Source organism: Leptosomus discolor, chromosome 18 (assembly GCF_034619465.1).
Source record: "Leptosomus discolor isolate bLepDis1 chromosome 18, bLepDis1.hap2, whole genome shotgun sequence".
Taxonomy (NCBI): Eukaryota; Metazoa; Chordata; class Aves; order Leptosomiformes; family Leptosomidae; genus Leptosomus; species Leptosomus discolor.
Genome location: NC_141408.1, coordinates 7,552,904 through 7,573,722, shown reverse-complemented (window position 1 = coordinate 7,573,722; position 20,819 = coordinate 7,552,904). Strand labels below are relative to the sequence as shown.

General features: G+C 37.4%; 1 protein-coding gene across 1 annotated transcript in view; it reads left to right on the top strand.

Annotated features, from left to right (window-relative positions):
- USP32 (ubiquitin specific peptidase 32) overlaps window positions 1–20,819 on the top strand; it is a 78,542-nt gene that overhangs the window by 20,502 nt on the left and 37,221 nt on the right. Inside the window, exons 2-5 of the mRNA XM_086475413.1 lie at window positions 1,821–1,948; window positions 9,693–9,798; window positions 10,394–10,512; window positions 13,831–13,990. Coding sequence (XP_086331539.1) covers window positions 1,821–1,948; window positions 9,693–9,798; window positions 10,394–10,512; window positions 13,831–13,990 — 513 coding nt within the window. The remainder of the gene's footprint in view (window positions 1–1,820; window positions 1,949–9,692; window positions 9,799–10,393; window positions 10,513–13,830; window positions 13,991–20,819) is intronic.

Genomic DNA, 20,819 nt, shown 5'->3' with positions numbered 1-20,819 from the left:
TAGTTACGTTGTGCATCAGAGGTGTGGAGGAGATGGGCCGAAGCATCCCTCTGCTGTGAAGCACCTCTGTTAGTTTGCTGCACGTGTTTGGAGGAAAGGCTGTGGAGTGAGGATGGGTTTCTTTGCAGAATCTTCTATTTTGCTTCCTGTTTCTGTAATTCAGAAGAGCTGGGGAGCATGGAGAATGTTGCTTCAGGTTGTAAATGTCGTATCTGAGAGTCTGTTTTCAGTTAGCTAGGGAAAATCTTGGAAGAAAACTCTAACTGGTATGCCTAACGGTGTTTGGGCATCATTAAAGCACCACGTGTGAAGACAAAAAGATGATTACTCTATGGATAGATATTAATATCAAATAGTGAAATTTAAACACCATATAAGGCAGGTAACAGTATTATACCAACATTCTTCTGCCATATGATTGAAATATTCATGTTTTATTAAAACACGATGTATGATGGTGATAACTTGTATATGTCTTCTGCCAAATTCATGTTAATTGATAGCTCCAGTGCTGTGTGGGTCATGCTTTAGGTTTATTTCTTAGATCCTTTGGTATTTTTTTCTGGTCAAAAGTACCCAGAACCTGTAGCAAAATTTGAAAAGAAACATACCCCAGTTTCTGTTACACACAGTTGTTAAGTGAGGTCACTAGTCTGTTTCAGTGTTGACTAGGATTAAAACTAGGGAGCAATGTTTCAATGTGATTTAAAGAGTGATTTTTCTTTTGATGAATGAATTAATTGAAATGTAGAAGTTTTAAAGAGAGTGCTGGATTAAGCTCTCAAGTGTTGTGTTTTGTTTTGGCAGACAGAAAGCTTGACAGGCTTTTGGCCGTGTCAGTGTTGTTTCTGTCTGGCTTGTTGTATCAGAGTAAGGGAAAATGCCTTACTATAAATACAGTGAAACAACCGTCATCTACAGCGTCGTTTCTTTGGCTTCGAGATGGTAAATAGCTCTTCATGCACTACATGGTAACTTACGTGTGATCCAGGTCATGGTGTGTTACTCTCTGCAACTTGATTTTTGACAAAGGACTTGTTTTGTTCAGTGAGATATTTTACTACTTAAACACTTTGTTAGAAAGTTGCTTTATGCTTGTAAAAATCTGAAAGCAGGGACTGCTTTTCGGGAAGCTCATGTGCAAGTATAAATAGGATGTCATCAAACTTTTCACATTTACAGATTGTGAAGAAGTTCAAACAGGTTTTGGCTGGCAAGCAGATCTTGACTGTGCAAGAAAATCTTAGGTGAAGACTTACATTTAGTCCAAAGTTTAACTGTAGTATTCCTGTTAAACTGTACTGTCTTATGAGCATGTAAGTGGTGATTAAATATTTTGTTTTAATACAGAAAAGTAGACTGGTTGCCAGATGAAACTGCTTGAAGCATGCTGCTGGAGCTGCTCCTAATAATAATCACCACTGTTGATTACAGATAATTTCTCAGGCTTGTGTGCAATGTAAAATTGATCATAAAGCTAATTTATTTTCCTTTTGTGTGACAGTAACGGTGCTGAATTTAGAACAAATTATAATATGCTATTGTAGTCAGAGAACACATAGGCAGTGAACCGTTGTAATCTTTGATGTTAACTTTAGCTCTACTTCACTTTTATTTGGGAAGATTAGATTATTAGATCTCATTTTGTAGTAGTCAGATCTTCCCACTATTTAGGTGAAATCATGCATTTAATTTCTTGCTATCTTTTTTTATTGTAAATGTAAGGTGTATAGGATTTTGAGAGTCCTTAAGCTATTGCATTTCTGCAACATCTTTGTTGACCAAATCTTTTTTTCCTCCTCTCTTCTCACTCGACACAGTTACAGACATAGAGCTAAAGCGACTGAAAGATGCTTTCAAGAGAACTTGTGGACTCTCATATTATATGACTCAACAGTGCTTCATTAGGGAAGTTCTTGGTGATGGAGTCCCTCCAAAAGTTGCTGAGGTAACGTATGAACTTGCTGTTTTTCTAGTGAGGCGTATGCAGTTGATAATGTACACCTATAGATGTACATACACAAATATGCCTATACAGATGCATGAGCTAATTTAATTTCTTTCCATTTTCCATACAATATCACAATGTTCATTCTCTATCTGAAGGTAATGTTCTGCACTTGAATCATGGGTTGTCAGTGATCTGTGCTTGACTGAGCTACTGATTCCAACCCAACTAATGAGTGGTAGATGACTTTGAAGTAAACCTGAATAATATCCAGATGCAGATTTGGGGAAGTAAAATGTTGGGAAGTTTTAACATTATAACAGAGGATTTTATTTGCTCTGGAGATGTACTTGCTTTTGGTTTCCATTGGCTTTTACTTTGTTTTCTAAAGTGCAGATTAATCTTTACAAGCTCTTAAAAATAGTTTTATGTATAATAAATGTATAAATAAACTGAAAAACACCCAGAATCACAATATGGATTAATTTGGATATAAGTATTGTGTGTCTATATCTTAAAAAATGATAATACCATCCTGCGCATGTCCATGTTTAAAAAAAAATATTTTCTTTCATAATGCTACCCCTGTCTTGAGAGAGGAATTAATATGTTGTTGGTAGAGAAGAATAAGATTAGCCAGACCTTTCAAATGATATCTTGCTCCATGTCATTTCTAATCACAGCTTCTATTTCTGTATCTTCAGTGTTATTGACCTCACAGGCAGCATACGAGTCTTCCAGTTTTATTTAGATAATGCCAGCAGTGAAGGGTGCGTTTCACTGTGGTAGAGCGTTACTTTTTTCCAAAGCTCAATCTTTTCTCCATTATTTTTCCTGGGTTTTGTGAGTGTTGATAAAGAGACTGATGTTACTTAGCTCTGTAATACAGTTGACAGTTTGATTTTTGTGTGGGTATTCAAGTGCTTAACAGGAAAAATTGCAATGGGTGTTCGCACTATCAAATCAAAAGAAAGTATATGGTTTGCCATAGCCTAAAGCGTGTCTTCAGTATCAATTTCTGTATATGTTGTCTGGACGCTATGACTGTTAGTAGCCCATCAGATTAAACAAAAAAAGTGTATCCTACACTGTATAGGATTGGTTTTGAAGGAATGCCTTGTAATTCCTGGCTTCAGGATGTGGAAAGGCAGGCAAAGTCATTAGGCACCTTAAAGCCTGGTTCTGAGTTTTCAGCCTTTCAATAATTAAAATTGATCATTTTGAGCCTCAGATTGCTGGGCTTCTTTGCATGTTCTGAATAATAGTTTTTCATATCTGAGTAGTGTTATGCCTTCAAGAATTCATTGAATTGAAAACAGTTTTACAGCAGGGACATAGAACAGTGAACTGAAGTCAGTGGAACTTTGGTCAAACAATTTGCATGATTGTCGTGCACATGAAACGTTTTTAAAATGTTCAGGGCGGTTATGTTCTGAAAGGATGTCCAGAAAAAAATGGAATAGAAGATATTCATTAAATGAAGTTAAGAGATGTGCTCTGTCTGTGTTGTTTTAACTGCAGGAAAGCTGGTTAAGTGGCGAGATGCGTTTGTTTTCAAATCTAAGGAAATACTGCAGTTACTGTATGTGGTTGCGGGCGCTTTGATAGAGAAAGTATTGTGTAGAGAAAGTAGCTTTGTATTTTAGACTGAGGAGGGGAAGAATGTTGAGAAAGGACCTTGTTCCTTTGGCCCGTGCAGTTATTTAAATGACTCATCAGATTGTACCTTTTATATATACCTACATCTGCTGTGATTGTGAGACGGTTTATGCACAGCCTTCTGTGATGCTTACTAAGTAGTTCAGTGTCAGTGCATCTTTTTCTCCAAATGTGACCAATTGGTTAACAAGCTGCAGTCCAAGTAATTCAAAGAGAAGAGGGATGATGCTAACAGAAACATGAAGGACACATTGAGGGGGCTGCCAAAAGAACAGGAACACAGACTTCTCAAGGACTGAGAGAGAAGAGGGGTCATAAGGATAAAATCAGGAAAGAATCCAGGACATTTTATACTCTAGAGAAGGAACCGAAAGAATGCCTTGAGCATCCTCTCCTACTCTTCTGGCAGGCTTACTAGAGTGTATGGGCACAGGGCCAGGGATTTGGACCTGAAGGGAACTGTTTGGATAGACTGAGCCATTTTTTTTTAACAGAAAAGGAACCGTATCGTTACACTCTTCAGTTATCCATGAAACATAACATCGGACTTAAAATTTATTAAAAAAAAAAAAAAGGTGACTGTACCATATAATGATACTGATTTTTACATTCTGAAATGTAAATCACTGTGATACTGTCTGGGTGTGGCTATTTTAAGTAAAGCTGCAGCAGTGTTAAGTAATTTTGGAAAATACAGAATTGTATTATATTTTGATGGTGCATCTTGTTAGAGGACATTTTCCAAATAGCTCATAAATGTGAAAAATTATGGAGCTCCTTCTTTGGAAATGCACACTAATTTCTGTTATATATTGTTATGTAACTATTCAGTGTTAATAAACTCTTCCCAAAGAATGATTAAGCAGCTAAACTCAACATAATGTCAGCTGCCCATGGTTGTAATTACATATGTTAAATACTAACACATTGGACATTATCCATCGAATTCCTTTTCTGAGTTTATATCGTGAACAGTCATTGTGTTACATTGAAATAATAGATAAATGTAATATTTGGTATTCAGCTGATATCATAATTGTACATAAGATGGACAATGCTCAGTAGAAGTGGGTGGAAAACCTCAGAAATTGGTATGAATTAGAAATACACTTTCAGATGGATGAAGGGAGGAGACAGCTTTATTCAAGGTAATTTATAAAATAGCTGTTCTTAGAAAGTCTAAAAGCACAGAAAGGTTATGTTTGAGTGATGGAGAATAAAGTATAAAGAAAAGATCATATTTTATTAGAATTTGTGAAAGAAAAGCTGATTTCCTATTTGTTTATTCATATATATATTTTTGTCTTGAAAGTCTTGTTAATCTGAAATGTAAGAATTGTCTTCTTTTTTGTGCTCTTTGTGGGTTTTTTTTGATCAAAAATGGTTGTATTAAGACTTAAGCTATGGTGTTCAGCAGAGCTAACTGCATATTCTAAAAACCCTAATGATTCCAATATAATATAAAGGTAAATTGCTTACTTAGGCAGTATAGCCTTGAAGGCATCTTGTGAAATCGGAATGATTAGACGTTGAAAGTGCGGAATTCAAGTCTCTGCCATGACATTGTCCATGAAGCACATACAATCATTGTGTCCAAATAGAGCGCAAATTTAGTTTTAATAATTTAGCCCTTCAAGCATTTGTAAATGAATTAAACTTCAGTAATAGAAGAGGATGATGTGAGCACCCTATGGGAATGTATTTAGGTAGTGCTATGTCTTAGAGTGGAATGAAACTTCAGGGTCTACCTAATGTTTCTGTAGAATTAGATCCCTCTATCAGCCTCATTTACATTTACTTGCCTTCAGACATCTTTTAATAGTTTTAAGTGGATAGCAATGGAAAGTGATAGCTTGATGGGTGGACAAGGGGAGGAATTGCTGAAGGTAACACGTAGACCTATGTAGAGGTAAGTGTCTTCAGGGAATCTGTCTGCTTCAGCATTATGTCTGGTATTAAATGTGATAGAGAGGTGAACAAAATTTTAGAGTTTTTTACTACCTTGTTGCCTGATACTTCTTCAGAGATCATCTAGAACACATTCTGCAAATGAACTCTGCTAGTTGTCTTCCTATTGCTGGAAAGGCAACAGTAGTAGACTTTTCCACACCTTGTTGGACACCAAGCATGAAGGGCAGTCAGAGCAGTCAGTCCGATGTGGCTACTCTTTCTTAGGTATTTCCTTCTTTTCTTTTTGCCGCTACAGCCCTATGTGGCTTAGCCGAATCTATCTAGTGCCCTTGACAGGCCAGCGGTGGGTTTTGCTTGGTCACTCCCAGTCGTGGCTTAATTTTTACTTGAGATGGAAACCGCACCTGAGAGTGTCATTCAGGTGGTTCTGGTATTCAACCCTCCTCTTCCCTCCTTTCCTTGTGCCTGAGGGTTCTGGCTGCAGCGTTGTGACTGCAGTTGCTGGAGGGGAAAGAGGGCTTTTGGTTCCAGTAACTCTTCTTGTTCCACTTAACCTTGTGAGCCACTTGTAGAATCCCAACTCATTTAGGCTGAGGTACTTGAGGAAACACAGATCAGTCTGAGCTTTGTCGTTAGATGTTTCTGAAGCTCATTTTGAGCTGCACACCATTATCTTCAAGAGACTTAAAGGAGACATATGCCAGCCCCTGCAGATGTTCAACATCAGCAGATGTTTAAGTCAGTAGGCATATAACATGTTCTTTGGGAATTTTTCAGCCGATTTCTTCTTTTTTTTTTTTTTTAATAGGAAAAACTATAGGTATGAAGCCTCACAGTGTGCTTATTGCACCTGTTTACAGAGGTTTCCTGTAACTGCTGTCAGTTTGTTTCTGTCTTTACTCAGAACTGTCTCTGAAAAATGTCAGATTACTGTCACTGTGATTTACAGGTAATTTATTATGAAACATTATTGTAAGTGATTGAAGTACTAAGGAAGCAAAATTTTCTTTTATTAATAACAAATAGTCAACAGATGACCTCAAAACCGGTTCTTTTTAACAATACAGGAAGACTTTATTTTCTCTGATGTCTGTTTCCAGTGTTCAGCTATTTGTTTTAAGGTAAATAAATCTTTTGGCAAGAAATTTCGTTGCACTTTGCTTTATCAGTGTAAAAGGCACAAATTCTTTTGAAGTACTTTACTAATTTCTTAGCTTAGTTAGTTACTAATATTGATGGTTATCAGGTCTTGATTTCCTGTCATATAGACTGGCCTCAGTGAGATGGTGAGTTTTTTCATTCTTATTTGAGAGACATGGCACTCATTTTGCGAAGGGATTTCAGCCTGTTGAGAATTGGTTTCTTCACTCAATTGTCATGTTGTGCTGTCTGACTCCTTTGAAGGGCACAACTGATAATGGGCTGCGCTTGGTTACACAGAATGTCCTACCTGGCTATGGTAGTGGATAGAAAGTCTCTTGTAATATTTGAAATGCCTTTTGTGTGGTTATTTTGTACCAGTGTCACAGGCAGCTTAATCCTGGCTACTTAGTGTCTCCCCCTTTGAGCTGGATTAGTGAAATCTGATAACAAAAATGGTTAATTCAAATCCAAGTTCGTTCCCCGATTTCATTCATAGTCCTGCTACATGAATGCTTGTTTTGGCAGAGATGTAGGAAGTGGAGTGTGGGTGGGAATGAGTTGTTGGAGGCAGGGGAATGGCTAGGGGAATGGCTATCGCTGGTTTAAACCAACAGTGAGACTACAGTGTTAGAGAGGCAGCAGATGGAAAGTACTTAATATTTTTTTTTTTTTTTTAAAAAACTGTAGGATGTATGTGTCTGCAAAGAGAGAGGCAGAATTCTAATACTGAAATGTAAATTTGGTTTATTTTTTTAAATCTGGTTTAGAATTATTCCTGTGCTTTTTCAAAGATGAATTTATTATACTAGAGTGTTCCCTGGATGTGTCCAGTCTGTTTATGATCCTAATTCTGCTATTTGTGGGAGGTTCTCATACAGGGGTAGATTTTGTGCTGTAACAACTTTTATACTTCAAAACTAAGTCCTAATTAATATGAGAATTTGTACACCCATGTAGTTACTTTGGTTTATGGTGGTTTCAAAGTAGATTGTTTTGGTGTGTTTAAAACTTTAACTTGTTGGGTAGATTCACAGGATGTCACACACTTAAGGTAATGTTAGTGACGTGTTTTTTCCAGAACTTTTACAGAAGACAAGTAACACTCCAGTTGCACATACCATCTCTTACTGTTGTTTTCTAATCACCTGTGAGTGTAAATGCCTTCTTATGATTATGGTGGAAGTTTTAAAAAAAAATAAACTTGTTTCAGTTCTGTAGATGGGTGGATTTTTGTCTGTGGGCCCCAATGTGTCGTGGCTGCTTTGGTAGGCTTGCAAAAAAGGCTAAAATTCTTTGTGCAGGCATTTGTAGTTTCAAAGGAAAAAAACCAAACCAAACCAAAACACAAAGTTTAGGATGTTAAAAAAAGTTAAAAATGCTGCTTTAGCTGTTTAGAATTGTGTCTGGTTGTAGTTCATATGTTTAAAAAAACCCCCAAAAGGCAGGGGGAAGGGATACAGGTGTTGCAGTTAAGATCTGTGGGTTTCATCCCATGGTTTACTCTGCTTTGTGGATAATGCACAAAATAATGAATCTGTCACAATAATTCTGAAGTCCTGCTGACCTGACGTCTGCTATTGCTATTTGGCTAAATTCTTATATAAAGAATATACTCAGGGCTTCATTGGAGAAAAATGAAAAAGCAGTACATAACTGTGTGTACACATTCTGGTTTTAATATTGTTTATTTAGAATGTAATTCACATACCAGCAAAGAAAATACTTTTTAAAATGTGCACAACACTTTTCTTAATAGAAGTTGATTTCTGTTCCTTTATTTTTCCCTCTGAAAAAGTTGTATTTAAAAAACAAGTTCAGCAAATAAGTCTGCTCTCCAAACCATTATCAGTGACAAATCACTTTGTTCTGGTCTTTCACAGTAATAGCTCCCCATCAGCTAGACTTAATACTTTCTCTTTATGGTTAGATGCTCAGCGTGATACCCATAAGAAAATCAAATTATAAGACATAGACACTGAAATAATTCTTCTGTGTAAGAATAATTGATAGGTTCTGACTAGTTTAAATTTTAATACCTAATGCAAATTTGTGTCTTGCAGTACTGATAAAGTACTGGTGCTTGTAGCAATAGATTTGGGATTACAGGAGGAGTCCATGTCTGAAGAGCAGTACAGCATACATATTTTCATTTGTGCTCTGCAGCGTTAGAGGCAAGGTGAAGTAATACATGGCAATAAGTGAGTTGGTAATTCTTGTCTACTAAAAGTAAGTTGCTGTTTGTCCTAAAATGACTGACTGACTTTGTATCTCCTGTATCAGTGTTGAATCACTGTTAGGATGCTGTTGAGTAAGTGAAGCTGCAGTGTACAGACTTTTCATGGGGAAGGTAAATGCTTCAGCCCTTCTACTGGCAGTGTTGCTCCCGGTGGCTGCTCTGTGGATCTTGGAGTAACTTCTGGTTAGAAGTCTTGATTTCTAGAGCTTTCTGTTGGCAGAAAGATTTAAATACGATTGTTAGAGCAGGGTACTAAACTGGAATGGTCTTTCTACCAACGGCTGCAGTGTTAAGGTCATTAAGGTATAGTTGATGGAAGGTTTTTTTGCCGCATGTTTCCAAAGCAGCAGTTTTTGATGGCTTACTGAATGTGCATCCCCTGTGACTGGGGCAATGAAACACTTTGTGCTCCAACAACCTCTTGATGGATTTGAGACTATCACAGCCTACTCTGGAGAAGACTTCATCTTTATTACCTTGATAAAGAAGTCTGGGGAGATAGCACCAGTGAGCAAGCAAGGAGCTGTCTTCGTTGGGGGATTCTAACAATTTTTTTTTATACTGCTGTTCATGAAAAATATCTGCGTTTCACAAAAAGACCTTGAAAAGGCTATTTTATAGGTACTGGAAGAGCTACAAAAGTGTAACACAATTAATATTAGAAGTGTGTTCAGCTGCATGTGCGGTGAATGTGCCTAATAAGACAGAGCCTCAGCATAAGTTGTTGCTTTTAGTTCTGACATCACTGTCCTGCCTGTTAACTTTTTGATTAATTTCTTGCTTTTATTCATCTAGGTTATCTACTGTTCATTTGGAGGAATATCCAAAGGGCTGCATTTCAATAACTTGATAGTCGGATTAGTGCTACTTACAAGAGGCAGAGAGGAAGAGAAAGCAAAATGTAAGTAATGTGACTTAAAACAGTTACAATAGGATAGTGGATAGTGAGTATACAACACACTTAGGTAAAGCAAACATAGATTGTGGTATATATGAAGTCCCTGTTTCTGTATGTAGCCAGAGCATACATTTGCCAATAAAGACAGTATTTTTTTAGACTTTTTTTTAGCTGTATATTTTGAAATTCAGTGCATTTTGGTTTTCTGTACTCACCAAAATGAAATATTTGATAAGTCAGCATGAATGTAAATGATAGGATCCTTCGGAAAGACTGTTTATCACTGTATGTGGGCAGAGGAAGGAGGACAGCATTGATATTTTTCAAAACAATTGAAAGTATCTGCCTACTGACTTCTGTTTTGTCTCCCTTGTTAATCTGACTTGATAGTATTTGTCTTCCTTTTGGTTAGGAGGCAATGGTAAAAGAAAAAGGAGATACTTGACCTAAACCTTGTTGAGCTATATTGAAATTGGATCAGTCTAATCTTTTAGTCCTTTAGTTGTTGCACAGCTTTAGGCATTCTCAGCCAGTTGTAAACTTAATATTTGAAAACTGTGACCACCGTAGTTGCTTAAACATTTTTCTACTTCCTCAGACATTTTCAGTCTCTTTTCTAATGAATCTGGGAGTTATGTTGTCCGTGAAGAGATGGAGAAGATGCTGCATGTGGTTGATGGGAAAGTCCCAGAGTCACTCAAGAAATGTTTCTCTGAGGTATTTCGTACAGGTTTTATCCTATTGCAATCCTATCCTATCACAAAAAAAAAAAAAAAGAGAAAATTACGAGTAATTTGTTTTTATCTGACATACACATACTCATGCATGTATGGGAACAGATTGATCATGTTTAAATTGGGTAAAAGCTCATACTTTCTTATGTTGTAATGTTACGTGTAATTTGTATTGATGTGAATAGCAGCTTGGTATATAAACGCAGGCATTCTCTGTGCTGCTTTGCTTACTGTGCTGGTTTGAAAAGGTATCATTTCCCAAGGGTAGTCATGTTATCAAGTAAATTTAAACACTAATATTGCTAGTGGAATTTTATTCATTGGTGTGGATGTTTTATTACAATCGGGGAAGAAATCTAGAACACAGATCTGAGTGGGGAAAGAAAATCTGCATCCTGGATTTAAAAATGCCTGCCAGCAGTGGTTGCTTAAAATAATAGTTTTACAGTATTGCTTTTGTCTCACTGTGCCTGCCAGGAGCTACAACATTTATTTATGCTTTAGGTTGTTTGAGAGGTGTATCTTTATGAAGCTTGCTGAAGTGCTCCTCTGAAACAGGCTATTGTTACTTTTGAATATTCACAGGTACTTCTTTGGCACTAGTGATCCTGATGAATTGTCAGGGTTTTGTACTTTGATTGCTTCACGTGTTATCAGAGGACTATACATCAGCAAAATCTAGTCATCATTATACTTCCTAATGAAAAACTAGTTGTCTAGAAGCTTTATTTGTGGATATGAGATTACTTAATTACCTTAAATTTTATTGTGCTATATTGAAGATAACTTTGGTTATGGGCCTTGGCTGAGGCAGGCCCATTTCATCTGGCGGTGGTACTATCTTGGCTTTGTAGGTGACGATGACATTCTTCATTCTTGGCTGGAATCAGAAATCATATGTATACTGCGGTCCAGTTTCTGGAGCTGACCCACTTCAGTATTTCCTGTTTGTATTTTCCCATCAATATGGTGTGATGAATTATACCCTAAAAGTTAATTGCACACTGTCCAGGAAATCCAGAAATAAAGACTTGCAGGAAGAGGAGTATCAATATGGCTTCATACCATTTTCCTGTTCAAGAAAATGCTGTATATTGATTTTTCTTTTAAAATGAAAATAGTGTAATAACCCACTCAGCAGGATTTACTGGCCTGTTGTTAATACTAGGTCATTGCTGGAGAGTGAGAAAGTTTAATGTTCCTGCTGTGGGCCTACCTTCCTGCTGTATGGCAGATGAGTTTGTGCTTTCAAGGATGGTGTTTATAGGTACTTCAATGTTTATAGGTACTACAATAATTCTTCAGAATTATTGCATGTACTTGTCTAGAAATATAAGCTTTAAAATATGTCTTGAGTTTTCTCACTCTTGTTTCTGAAATGCAGGAAACAAATTCAGTGATACCTGTATTGCTCTAGTTGCTCAAGTTCCATCATGGCTCAGCTGGGAACATGACTTGCTTCAAATGCTTTTTTCCCCCCTGTCCAGAGTTTTCCTGTCTCTCTTCTTTCTTGTTCTTCTTCTGATCAATTGGAACAACACAGAACCTTAGTGACTGACTGTTTACAGAAAGCAGTGCAAAAAGTAGAGAGAAAGTAGAGTGGAACAGATAGTAAGAAAATGATCTAGTCTCCTAACTCTCAGAGAAATTAAAAAATAAAGTAATTGTAGGCCGCTTTTCTGTTCTCTGTTAATTTGGCAGCAGAGTTGTTTTTGCTTAAGAGAGTGGTTCCATAATGGGTTAATTCCTGCGAAGTCCACGTTGTTGAGTTACCTTTTCCTGACTGTCATTCATTCTCCTGCCTTTGTGCTGGCTCGAGTATTTGTTTGATGCCTTGGTGAACTGGATTGGGAAACTGATCTGGCTGCGAAGTAAGCCCCTGTTCTGTAGCTCCTAATCCTGTAGGTTATTTTTCAGCTAGATCTGTTTTGCCACATGACTGCGCTAATGTGATTGCTGTCACAAAAGAGAAAGGATGAAGGATCAGAAATGGTGCTGGTAAGAGGAAGGTTAGGACCATGCTGTCAGTCAGTAGTGTGGATATAACAGATTAAATTGGTGATGAAACAGCAATGTAGCATCTTCGCTTCCTTGAATTATAACCATGTGGAAGTCTCTGAGGGTAGCTGTAAGTATTGGGGTATTTCTGCATGTATTTGTTGGAGAAGAATGTAACACGCTTTAGCTTGGAAAGAGAGACATAAAAAGAATGAGTATCTGGAACCTGAAATTGTCCATGACAGTTGGAATATGAAGAAATGTTTTAGCAGGGATGGTGATTAACCGTTTGAGCAACCTGGCAAAGGCAGTAGCGAATTTTCAATTTTCTGCAGTTGGCAGTTGCAGGTAGTGTGTGGCCAAATGCAAACTGTTGGATTCAGTAGCGGTGTAATTCAGTGAAGTTTAATGGTCTGTGATATTAGGGAAATTTAAATAATGGACGACTTGAAACCTCTTTCACTTTGCAGACCCATGTTTATTTCCCATGGAGTTTGGGATCTCCATATAATGAGTTTGTCTACTGATAATAGGTTTGCATTTATTTCAGTTAGCTTTGTCGGTCCTGTAGAAATTAGTCTGCTGATCCCCTAGGGTTTCATGGCCACAGCTTGGAAACCATTCAGCTAAATGGTTTAAACAGCCTCTCCAGCATTTAAACTCTGTGAATCTGTAGGGGTTTTGCACTCCTGAGCAGGCAGTTCCATGAGACATCCAGCAAGAGAGACTGAGTTAGGGGATACTGTGAATGTCATGTTTACATGTATGCTCCAAAGTGGGTTTTGGTCAATAGAGGCAAAAAATTGACATGCTACTGCAGTGATTAATCGTACTATTAGTTATTCACAACTCTGATTTTTCTGTGTGAAGTATTTGTGTACTGGCACGGATGTAACAGAATGTTTATGATTTTATGGCACCTGCTATTTGGCACATAAGAGCTTTTATCTATCGTAATAAATTTAAATTCATAAAAATAACCTCTGTTATTTTGACTTGTAAGTAAGCATATTTTTTCTTCTAATCCCTTTAACCTGAGGTTCAGAGTAAATGACTTTACAAAGGCCATGTTGAGTAGGTGGTTGAAGTGCAGAGAGAGCTGAGGAGTCTAATTTCCCTCCCAGTGCTGTATTTCAGAATGAAATGGAAAAACAGGCATGGCACCAAAGAACAAAATTATTTTAGTACTTATTTTTATAGGAGATTGTCCCAATTCTTGTTCATACAGCTGCTGGATGGTTCCTGTTTACTAGTGCTGAGAAAGCAGAGAAAAACAGCTCACATTTTCGTATTTTTCTTACAGGGTGAAAAGGTAAACTATGAGAAGTTCAGGGTTTGGCTCTTACACAACAAAGATGCTTTCACGTTTTCCCGGTGGCTGCTGTCTGGAGGTGTGTATGTGACACTCACTGATGATAGTGATACTCCTACCTTCTATCAAACCCTGGCCGGGGTCACACACTGTAAGTAAATGATGCTTGTTGTTATGTGCATTTTTTAAAACTGTTTCTGTGTTCACAGACATAGCCTGTTGCCTTGCCGTAGTTGTTCGTTAAATCTCACTGGTCTGATGAGATACGGGCAGTTCTGTTCAGCAAGATGAATTTCTTCTCCATGCTAATCTGTTCTCTGCTTTTTTGTGTTGATGTGTAAAACATTATTATGTACAAGGACGCCGTGGGTCATTATTTTTAAGAGATAACAATACTGAGATCACAACATTTCTTACAGTAGAAGTTTGCTACTGAGCAAATTTAAAAAAAAATAAAAAGGAAAATGTCTTCTCTTTGACAGATCCATGTATCTGAAGTGACTTGGTATTAATGGTGGTTTTATATTTGGTGTTTCAGATATAGTGGATTGTGAAACTGTTGAGACAGTTCTGAAAATAGTGCTTGTTTCAAAAATACGTATTACCTCTTATTTTACTTTTTGCAGTAACGTAAGTAATATTCCTGGCATGTGATGTAGTCAGGGAACTAAATTAACTAAAGAGAAGCCTCCTCAGGATTTGCATTTAGGAATAATCTCCAAAGAACAAGTGCTTCCTTATGTCTATATTCATTTAAAAGAAGGAGCATCTGTTTTTAGAATTAAATGTAAAAACAAAAGGCTGATAAATTATACTTGATGTGTAAGTATAATGTAAGCATACGTTACTAAAGCATCTAAGGGTTGCTGGTATCCCTAGGAGGAGAGTGTTTGCTGTTGAGATGTCAGTGATTTGAGCAATCTGGTTGTGTTTATGTACTGTCATAGATTTTCTTTGCTGGTGTCAGCATGGCATTCAATCTTTTTAATGCATAGGTTACTTGAATAAAGCAAGTTTTTTCTCTTGGTTTAAATATGAGCATTAAAATTCTTTTCTGACCATCTGAAATGAAAATACATAATAAAATTAGAAGTTTATAGACAAGCAATACCACTAAGTAGTCTGAGGTCTAATAGACAGGGTAGAGAAAGAGGTATGCTAAAAAAACCCCAGCAAGCCAAACCCTCTTTGAATTTTCTAGGCTCCAGCCCTGGGAAAAATCTCTCAAGCTGTATCAAATTGAGATATGCCATGCCTCCAACCTTGTCAAGTCTCCTTTGCCTTAAGTGTTCAAAGGAAGCTTCACCCCAGGCCTCTGGATGTTACCTCAGAGCTTACTTTGATTTTTTTCATGCTTTGAAATTGAAACTGTTTCAGAACACTTTTTAGTATGCTTTTTGCAGAAGGCTTATGAACTGAGGTTTATAATAAAAAAATAAAATTAAGAGCTACTGTTATAATACGTTTGATTTCGTATTTAATTTTGTTCTCACTTCCATTTTTGATATACCTGTCACTGTTACCATCAGCAGCCAGGCCCTCAACTGCATTGCCAGATGTGCAAAATAGGTGATTCGAGAAAGAAATGGTCTTCAGACTGAAGAGCGTAAGATTCTACTTGAGCCACCTCACACCTATGTTTGTTTATCGAGAAGAAAGTCTTTCTTTCTCCAACTTATAGGCTAAGAGATTTTTTCAGCTTCAAACAAAGAATTAGAGAAATTAAGACTGAAGTGCTATAGTTAAAAGCAAAATTCAGGAGACTGGATGAGAAGCATATTAGAAAAAAATGAACGAGGACAAAATCTGTTCCAATTCTTGGAAAAAAAATTGTTCAGGTGGTTCCATGCCATATTCGTTATCACTGTAGTAAATTGCTTTTTTTTCCTCTTCATTTTGTAGAGAGAGTATTTTCATGTCCTCATCTCAGATTTCTCAACCTTTGTCTTAACAGAATCCCAGTTACTTAATCAGTCTCTATCAAATCAAAGTGCCTCAAGCATGTCGGTTTACATTTGAGCCTCTTTGATTGCAAGGACCTATCAGCTAATCGCGGTGTCTCTGCTACCATTTCAGCCTTAGAATCCTTTCCTGAGCACACCTTCTGCAGGGGCGTAGTCTGTTGTCCATCTGATGTCTGTTGCCCCCTCTAACTTCCAGTTACCTCTTTGACATTTTCGACTGTACAGTCTCAAATCTTGCTTAATTGCTCTTACGTGTATGGACTCCTTCATGAAGCAACCAGCTGTTTTGCTCTGTTTAAACTTTCATGGCAGACTTGGTGATCCTACCTCAGTGTAGCACAGTCTCTGTTGAAATTTCAATCTTGAAATCAGCTCAATGCCTCTTAGAAAGGTATATCTTGTAATTCCTTACGTTACAAGGTTAGAAGTTCAAGTCACATTTCTGTATTTGGTTTCAATCTCTCTATGGTTAAGTTGGTTTATAATAATTTCATAACACTCCTGTGTATTGCGGCATCTGATACTACAAACCAAATTACAGAAGAAAGTGTTCTTTCTTTTCTAGGAAACATGCATGCATGGTTGCTCTTTTACATGTGCTAGTTCATAGGGCTACATGTTCTGTTGGAGAAGTTACCAGATTTTTAAAGCCTTGTGAAATAGGTTTGCAGTTTTGGGTCTCTGCTGGGTGTTTCAACACAACCTGTGTTCTCAGGGAGAAAAAAATGTAACTTCTGAAAAAAAAAAAAAATCAATTTCTGTTGCTATATATCAGACCACTGAGAAATTCAGTGTTTTCTAGTAGTTGGTGGTGGTCTCTGTTTCTTTACTGACAACTTACTTTTATAAGCTGTTGGCTGAGTGTACTGAAGGTAGAACTGAGTGAAAAATTGTTTTCCATTGTTAGGATTAACAAGCTGAAAAACAGAAAGTAGTGTGCTGTGTTAGGATATCTGCAGCCCCGTATCTTTCAAATGACAGATAACAGAAAACTGACAGGAATTTAAGATAGTAGGAAGATGAACTGGTGAACTAACCTGCTCGTGAACCTAACCAGCCTCCCCCAGGTCTGGACAAATACTTTCTTTATAACGTATCCGATGATTTCCCTTGTGATTTAGTGTAGGAATCTCATACCACAGATGCAAAAGTAAGGAAAATATAAGTGCTTGAGCACTTGGAAGTAATTGCCGTAAAGTGTGAATACTTGGGGCCTTGCTGTTTTGTTTAAGTTTAATAATTGCAGTCTAATCAGGTCAATCAAAACAATAAGAAATTTAGTATGGAAGTTTTCTTACCGCAGCTGAACATGTCAAACAGTAAGAGCTGTGACAACAGTTCCTCTTCTCTAAATGCAGGCTTGGTTTTAATTCTTTACCCCAGTCTAATGGTGGCCCTTTGTGAGGCAAGTGACCGAACTGATGTTTAGTAAACCTAGGCGAACACTGTCAGCAGAATAAAGTAAAAGACTGAAAACTTTCTTCTACCGTAAAAAGAAAACTGATGTGTGAACGGCGGTAGCGCGCTGACGGGTGTCTCACCTGGCTGCTGGGCTCCGGCTGGGCGGAGCGCCCTCTCCTGGCTCCAGCTGCGGACCCTCCCGCCCAGCCTTACCTCCTCTGAGCGTGCTTCCCATTAAGCATCTTGAATAATATGGCAGGGACATGAAAAATTGCATTGATAAAAATAGTGAAAGTTATTAACATTGGTTTAGAAACAGACAGTGAGCATTTTATTGCGCAGCATCAGTGACTCCATTTAAATTTGCTTAATGAGCCACGCTATCAGGGAAACAAAGGAATTCTAATTTTTTGTTTGTAAATAACATTTATTTTGGTATGCAGATGACTTTAATTATATTTCTCAACACATAATTAGAAATTAAATTTTGAAGTTACAGGAAGTTGCACACACTTGCTGCATTTAATCAAACTTTGTTCCATTTCACTTAAATCAGAAATATGAATCATTTCATTTGAAAGCTACCAAAGTTAAGTTTCTCGTGGAGCTTCGTTCCTTTAAAAAAGCCAGTTTCAGGGATATGAGTCTCTCCTACAATTAAGTACTGAGCAGCTAGCAGTAGTCTGGATTTTCTGTTTCGTAGCACGGTTGGGTACGTTGTGAATTTTATTTATTTATTTAAAAACCCACCATATTGAATAGCACTGTAGTGGAGGGTGTAAATCAACCATAAATCCTGTCAGGGACTACTACTAACACTAAAATACTCTGTAGGGGAATATTCCCACAAATCATTATACATCCTTCATAAGTGCAAATTAAACACCTAATCTTCTGTGGTACTCTTTAAGTCCAAATGCAGTAATTCAATAGTACAACAACTCTTGGCCACTGGAAGATGTCATTTTGTTGCCTACCCTGGCTGGTTTGTACTCTTGTAAGTACCAGAATGGAACTGACTCCGTCCTACCTGCAAAGTACAGCTTTCTGTGGCTTAGTTTAGCAGACAGGCATACGGGAACATGAAACACATGGAAGGGTCTCCTCTCCCACCAAGTGCAGACCCTGGGGGGTACTGTATCATTCCTTTCATAAGATACTGAGGCTAATTTTTTAATTTTTTTTTCCTTCAGTTGAGGAAAATTACTCCAGTACATATTCTACTTGTATTTGTGGGCAACTTATGTCTTAATTTTCTGTCAATGTTGTCCTTGGTTTCAGTCTCTGCTCTCCTTCCTTTTTACCATTCAGTATAAATGCAAGTGATGGATGTTTCTTCTTGGCCTTTTTGTCAAAGTAAAATGAGCCTGGTTCAGGCCTGTCCCAGAGCAGGTGCTCCATCCCCTGTTCCATCTCAGACTTGAGTGACACGCTGCTGTCATACTCATTGGCTTTGTTTGAGACCTCATTCCTTCATTTGGCTGGAAATACTTCTTCTGTGGCAAGATATGTGGTGGTTTCTTTTTTATGACTCTGACATTTTGGTGTATCTCAGTGACATGTGATGGGCTTGTACGCTCAGGTTTTCAGTTCTTCTCCATGGGGAGAACTATTCCCATTTACCAGAGGGGTTACTGGTTTCAAACTGACAGACCATGTAATTTGTACTTTTTTGTTATGCGTTTCTTGTCACTGGGTTCTTATTGAATAGCATCCTAATTCTCCTTTGAATTGGAGAGACTCTCTTCTGTCCTTAGAAAAATTCATCAAAGTACTCCTGCTTTTTCTGACAGCTTTTACGTACCGAGATGCAGGAGGACAGTGTGTAATCAGTATAATGATTATATTTTAGAACATTAATTTAACATAATAAATGAGAGAAGCCCGGGATAACCAGACAGCATGGTTGAAATGGAAGAGTGAGTTTTTGAAACAGTATAAAATTGAAACTGAATGTTGTGGAAGTAACCGCTCTTGTCAGAGATGGGTTTATAAACCTGTAGGGCTTTATGGTAAGATGAAGATGCCAGTCTAAAAGAAAAGTGAAATGAAGTGATCACTTACCTTTGCTCACATCAAAAGGCTGTGTGGACGTTAAAGACGTGTTCTGTAGCTTGCCCACTTCAGTTGTGGTACCAACTCTTGAAACACCATCTCTTAATGATGCATGGAAGGCCGCTAGAAGACAATTCTGAAGATTTTGGATTTATTAAAGGTGCCTTAAAGAGCATCTTTCATTCTGTGCTATTTTCCTTCAAGTGTGTGAACACTTGCACTTTGAGAGGAATTGTGGTGTTTAATACCTCTTCTGAATGGGTTCCCATCTTAAGGCAGTGGTACGCTATATTCTGCGAGATGAAATCTGGATGGTCTTGTCTGACACTTGCAAGGATCTTTGTTCAAGTTATGATATTCCCTTCTTTGCATGTCCATTTTTCAATTAGGAAAAAAAAAAGCGATGAAAGTATTACAGCAGACCAGGCCAATAAGAAAAAGCCTCAGTGTCACTTAATCTACACCTTAGCACTTTGTTATCCTCTTAGTTCCCAGGCTATTTTATGTCTTGCAAAGCAGCTCTCTGTGCCCAGGTCCCAGGGTCTTCTGTGCGTTAATTGGAAAGCGACAAACAAGTGTGTTTAGTCAGAAACACTGTTCGGTGTTCGGGCGTTTGATGTCTGGTTCTGACTCTGCTGTTGCACGATGAAGAGCTCTCTGTGTGACGGGGGACTGGGTTTTGCATGGAGGATACCATGCTGAACAGTAAAACAAACTGAGTTTCAGTTAAAATGTTGGGACTATGGTATGCTTCTACTGCTGTGAACCAGAGAGGATTGTACCAATAGGTGGGTAAAACTTAAGAGTTTTAAAACATATTGAAATACTTTGTTAATTCTGGTTCTGTAAAGAATTGTAATAAATAGTGCCTGAACTGAAAACATGTTTTTGAATTTTTTTTCTGAGAAGGTTATTCATAGCTGGCTACCTATGTAATATTTAAGGACATGGAAATGGCATTAAAATGAAGGACGCTTTATTTTTAGTGTTTATCACTGTTATGCAACCTGACTGTCACTCAGTGTGGCAGCTGGTTTTAAATTAACTCATTTTTAGTAGATTTACAGTTTCTCAGATGCATATTTTTGCTGAAAGTGTTTACCTGTTGTTCCTTAACAATATGAAGACTGTAGCTTGACATGTACTTGACATTATCATTCCTCTGATTATACTTCTCTGATCCTTGGAGAATTGAACTAACAAACACTATTCGTAATTTTACAGATCTGAAAGTTTTTCATATTTTTGATGGACAGGTGATGAGGAAGACATAAAATAGCGTATGGTAGTAAACTGGTAGTATATAGTTAAATTTCCCAAGTCCATAGTATTTCCATGTGACCTCAAATAATCGTAAATGTATTTAATTGACAAAAATTAATACCTACTTGGCCTAGAAAGCCAGTCTGTTCAGATGTTTCAGACTGTATTGTAGATATAAGATACTTTTTTTTAAAAAAAAAATAATTGCAAGTTATTTAAAATTTGAATTACTGAATGAAAGCCCAGTTCTCATGTCCTGATGTGATGGGAACAGGCATTAGGAAAATAATTTTATAC